This window comes from Gossypium hirsutum, chromosome A04 (genome assembly GCF_007990345.1).
Source record: "Gossypium hirsutum isolate 1008001.06 chromosome A04, Gossypium_hirsutum_v2.1, whole genome shotgun sequence".
NCBI lineage: Eukaryota > Viridiplantae > Streptophyta > Magnoliopsida > Malvales > Malvaceae > Gossypium > Gossypium hirsutum.
In genome coordinates this window covers 63,436,676-63,441,829 of record NC_053427.1, presented here as the reverse complement: position 1 = coordinate 63,441,829, position 5,154 = coordinate 63,436,676, and the positions used below count along the sequence as shown (strand labels likewise).

The window sequence follows — 5,154 nt, the reverse complement described above, 5'->3', positions numbered from 1 at the left end:
GTGATATCATCATATCCTCAAACGTAATCATACTCTACCAGACAAGTGACACTTGGCCAATTACATACCATACACGTGGGCCACTATCAAAGAATGCCACTTGTAATCTCTCAAGTCTTCAGCCTCTCTTGAGAGAAGACCAAAGTGTTTCAGCTGTTTTAAAAAACACTACAATTTGTCCATTTTCTTCAGCTGCACCAACTGCAAACTCTCGTAAACCCATCTTTTTAAAGTTACCACCACAAGTTGTAAAGTTGAAAGAAGACCTGTAGATGGTAAATTATGGATCCTGCAAATGGTGCTCAAGATTCAGGGTCCTTTCTGACTCCTTTGTTGATTTCCTTGGCCGGCATAGTTGCCACTTGTCTAGCACTAATTGTATACCATTTTTTACTTGTCAAATACTGCCTGAGATCGGGAGATAAACCGGATGATGCTACAAATCCCTCCATACCAACTGGGCTTCAACAAAAAATCCTGGGAACAATTCCAATCCTGCCTTTCTCCAGGGATAAAGATGAAGAATTGGGCACTCATCAAATTGAATGCGCTGTTTGCTTGGGAGAACTAAAGGAAGGGGAGACTATACGCTTGTTGCCAAACTGCAGGCATTTGTTTCATGTCCCATGCATTGACAATTGGTTTTTGGCACGTTCTACCTGTCCTATTTGTCGAACATTTGTAGAGTATTCTAGTTTAGAATCGCCTTCGGCCAACCATATTGGAGGAGAAAGGGTTCCGGATTTGGCTCGAAACATCGGACAAGGTGGCGATCAGGCCGCATCAACGTCCGGGGTTCAGTTAAATACTTTGTTAAGACATTGTGTGCCCCTGGTGTTCCCTAGAGTAAGTAAAACACATGTGATTACAGGGTTGAAGGGATCCTTGTCAATGGATCAGTTCCACATATACATTAACTTAATAGATGACAGTGGAGATGCTTCTTCTTCAACATCAAAGATGATTTTGTGGAAGAGCAATTCTTGTAAGGCCCCATCTATGAGACAGTTGGATCGAATGTCTTCATTGTTGAGATCTTTCTCACAATTGCGAGTAGGTAGGAGTAGAACCAGTTATGGAATTCTTCCTTACTAACATGATGTTTGGAAACAAAAATTTTGTTGATGCTTTCGGTTGCTTCCATCATATACTAGATTAATTTGAAATTTTACTTCATCCAGGTTTATAATCCTAAATCATGTTTATACTCTGTTTGTTAACTTTCCAAGCCATATGTTCGGAAATAATAATAAAAAATTCTAATATGTTGCCACATGCATTCTGGCCAAAATTCTAAACTAGTTTCTACAATTTGAAACACTCTAATTAAGATCATATCCATCAACTTCTTTCACTAACACAACGCTAGCCTGCATTAATTTTGGATTTAATGTAACATACTTAAAATATGTTAGATCTACTTTATACATATATGTTCACCACATTGACAGCTTAGACAAAAAGTTAAAAAAAAGAAACCATGTCTTTAAAATTTAGGATTATTTTTTTAAACGCATCATATTCAAGTTGCTCATTGTAAGTATAAATGCATTTAAAATTTGATTCACATATTTTGATTATGTTTTAAATCATATATGTGAAGAAATTTAACATCTTAACTAACAATTAGGCTGACGCTAAGACTTGCTTGAAGCAATGGTTAAAGCTATTGTTTAGCACTTAGACTAAACATGTTCAAATTTTGTCATTTTTCCTCCCCTTCCCCTTCTAATGATAAAAAAAAAACACTAATAGTTAGGTTGACAAAAAACCTAATTGATATTGTACTAATAATTTGGAAACCCAATGCAATGGTAAGGTACATTGTATACCCAAATAGAGAATGCAAGTTTAAACCTTGATGAAAAAATTGTTAAGAGCGACAACCATGAACCTTGAATATAGACCGTAAAACGAACATGGAAGATACCAAATAAAAATAAAATGAAAACCCAATTTAAAATTTTTGAAATTATTATACAATTTAAAGGGATACGCCATTTTTAGCCCTTGAACATGACTATTTTTCCCAAGTTGATGCCTAATGTTCTTTTTTTTTTTTGGGTCTAGGTTGGTACATGAACTCGTATTCCATCAAACACATTACCCATTTTTTGTTATGGTGTAAGATTGTGAAAACATGACACTTTGAAATTGTGCTACATTATCACTTAAAAACTAAATTAAAAATATTTAAAATCTAAAAAATTATAGAAACTATAACACCCTGTACCCAACACGATTGTCGGGTTCAAGCTACAAGATGCCACATTCGTTGTCAGAGCAACTGCGATAAAAAATATATTCAATTTATACCATTATAAATTTAAATACGAGTAATACATGCATATAATACATTATACAATCATTTTTTGGTGTTACACGAGCTTACGAAATCTCTATTACTAACCCGAGGTCAAATTATGACCAAATTGTAAAATTTCAAAATCTAGGGTTGACATCATGACTTCGAGGATTCTTCAACATATTGACTAGGTCTTGTTATGGCAACAAAGGTTCAACGTTGCGATGTGACTGTTTGTTTGCAAATGGTTCAAAATGGCACCAACCTACACTTACCTAAACAACAATTCACATTTCTATTTACCTTTCTAGCCAAAAGCACATGTTGCAAAAGTTCAATTATATATAATACTACTTTATTCACAAATGTACCAATACCATGCAATCATTTCATCAATGCCATACAACCTATAAGCTAATTTCATAGTACAACCATTCAAAACATTTGACATATATATATACATATTCAAATAGATCATAAACATATCAACTAATTTATGCATTTCAAACCTTGTGACATACCCAAATTCATAATCCAACCTTGTGACCATTTCCATAATACCAGTTCTAACTTCACAAATAAACATAAGCACATATTGTGTCAAAACCGACTCAACTTAGGCACATACCATGTATTTAACAAAATAGAACTATACAAACATTGTTGAGTCAAGGATCTCTGGCTGGATGTTGTCGTGACGCTTATTATCTCATTCATTCTTGATCGACCCTAGGGCTCGTTTTTAACTCATTTCGTATGATCTCTCACATGCTGTCGAATATTGCATTTCATTTGTATGCAATTATTCCGAGTCAATCACGTTTCATTTTACTTTACCATATAGCCAAACCATGTTCATATAACCCTATTAACCAGACACGAACATAGAATCGATAAATGGATCTGTCACCCCAGCTTATCCAAAAACGATGACTCTATATGTACAATCTACCACATTAGGTTGCCCGAAAATGTTGGCTTCCAATCAATATCCAGACCCTATGGCATGCCAACTATATCCAAACTAGCTCGAACAACTAAAAGGGTAACCAATTTTCTAATTTCGTTAAATATTTTGATTCATGATTAGTCATTTTCAATTCATTAATATTTCATCAAATCATATAACAAGGTTCAGCTCAATTCCATATCCAGTAACATATATAAATTAATTCATGCAAATTCTATTCTATTTAATTTAGTCCACTATCTTGATATTCAATCTCAAACATAGTAATTAACTTTAAATAATCATTGTCAACTCACCTCGAGGTCATATTATGCAAACATCATAAATATACAACAATTAACTTAATCTCGAATCATAAAATTACAAATCGATATCTCGCGTCACTTATCGACGGTCATTGCTTTTCCTTTCACTCTCAACAAACTGGTGTCTACGAATAATAATTCAATAATTAAACAATATCAATTTTCATTTAATTCAAATTCAAATACAAATCCAAGCACATTTTGCAATTTATTCAATTTAATCCCTAAACTCAGGATAATCATAACTTTCGATATAGAGCTTCGGATTAAAATCTGATTTCACATTTACAAATTAGGGACCTTATACTTTCTATTCCTACCGTAATTTCATAAAATATTTTCATTTTATTCAACCTGGTCCCTAATGTAACAAAGCTAACAATCAAGCTTGTTAAACTTTCAATTTAGTCCTTTTCATAATCTAAGCTAAATTTCTATCAATTTCAAGCCTCATTCCTCAAATTCTCAACAACGAAAACTTATCAAAATTTCAAAAATTGAACAACTTGATACATGATATAGCTAAATCAAGCTCCCATGATCATAAATCTATAAAAATTACATGAAAAATAACTTGGTTACCTTTAATTTGTCGACCATGCTTATCATCCCAAAATGGTGTTTTTCTTTCTTTGCTAGCCTTTGATGATGGAAGAATATGATATATTCATCTTTCATTCCACTACCATGCTATTTATACAACAATTATCTTATTAATTAATCTTAATTAACATATTTAATAATGTTTTTCATTTAATTTAAACAAAATGGCTATCATCATTACCATTGACTAACTTTTGGTTTATTTACCATTTTGATCCTTTGGATAATTGCTATCTAGGTCAAGTCTTTTCCTAATTAAAAATCTATAGTGATTGAACTTTTGCAATTTAGTCCTTGGACCTTAATAACCACTTTTTCAGCTAAATTACTTAATCAAATTTTAATATATTTTTATACTATATTTAAGGACTCGATTTATGAAAATGATATTTCGAAACTGAATTTTTTGAAACTAATAGAAATAGGGTCGTTATAATTCTTCCTCCTTAAGAAATTTTGTCCCCAAATTTACCTGAAAAGAAGTGGGGATATTGAGATTTCATTGTCTCCTCTGGTTCCTAGGTCACTAATTTTATGCTATGACTAAGCCACATGACTTTCACCAATGACACGCACTTATTTCTCAACTCTTTTACTTCTTGAGCTAAAATCTCTACCGACTTTTCTTCATATGATAGATTAGATTGAAATTCTTCCACTGATATAATATGGAAGGATTAAATCGATATCTTTGGAGCATAGATTCAGGGAAGGCATCGTAAATCTTTTACAATTTCGATGGTAGGCAACCAGTCGAACTCTTTTAATGATCTCATACGGTCCAATATACTTGGGACTTAGCTTTCCTTTGCAACCAAAGTGCAAGATCAATTTCTTTAGCTCAACATTATCATGAGCACAAATTTGATTGTGGAACCGAAGTCAATCATCCATATTAATGCTAAAATTTTTAACAATGCCTTGCTGAGCAAGCTTTAATTTCTCCGCTAACTTGACATCAATAGATTGCG

General features: G+C 32.8%; 1 protein-coding gene across 1 annotated transcript; it reads left to right on the top strand.

Moving 5' to 3' along the window:
• The first annotated feature begins 282 nt into the window (after window positions 1–282).
• Window positions 283–1,095, top strand: LOC107949238 (RING-H2 finger protein ATL52). Its single transcript, XM_016883980.2, has one exon. It carries the CDS (start codon window positions 283–285, stop codon window positions 1,093–1,095), a length of 813 nt encoding a protein of 270 aa, XP_016739469.1.
• Window positions 1,096–5,154: the final 4,059 nt, after the last annotated feature.

Coding starts and splice junctions, on each gene's coding strand:
- LOC107949238 (XM_016883980.2), top strand. CDS start 283: ATGGATCCTGCAAATGGTGCTCAAGATTCAGGGTCCTTTCTGACTCCT.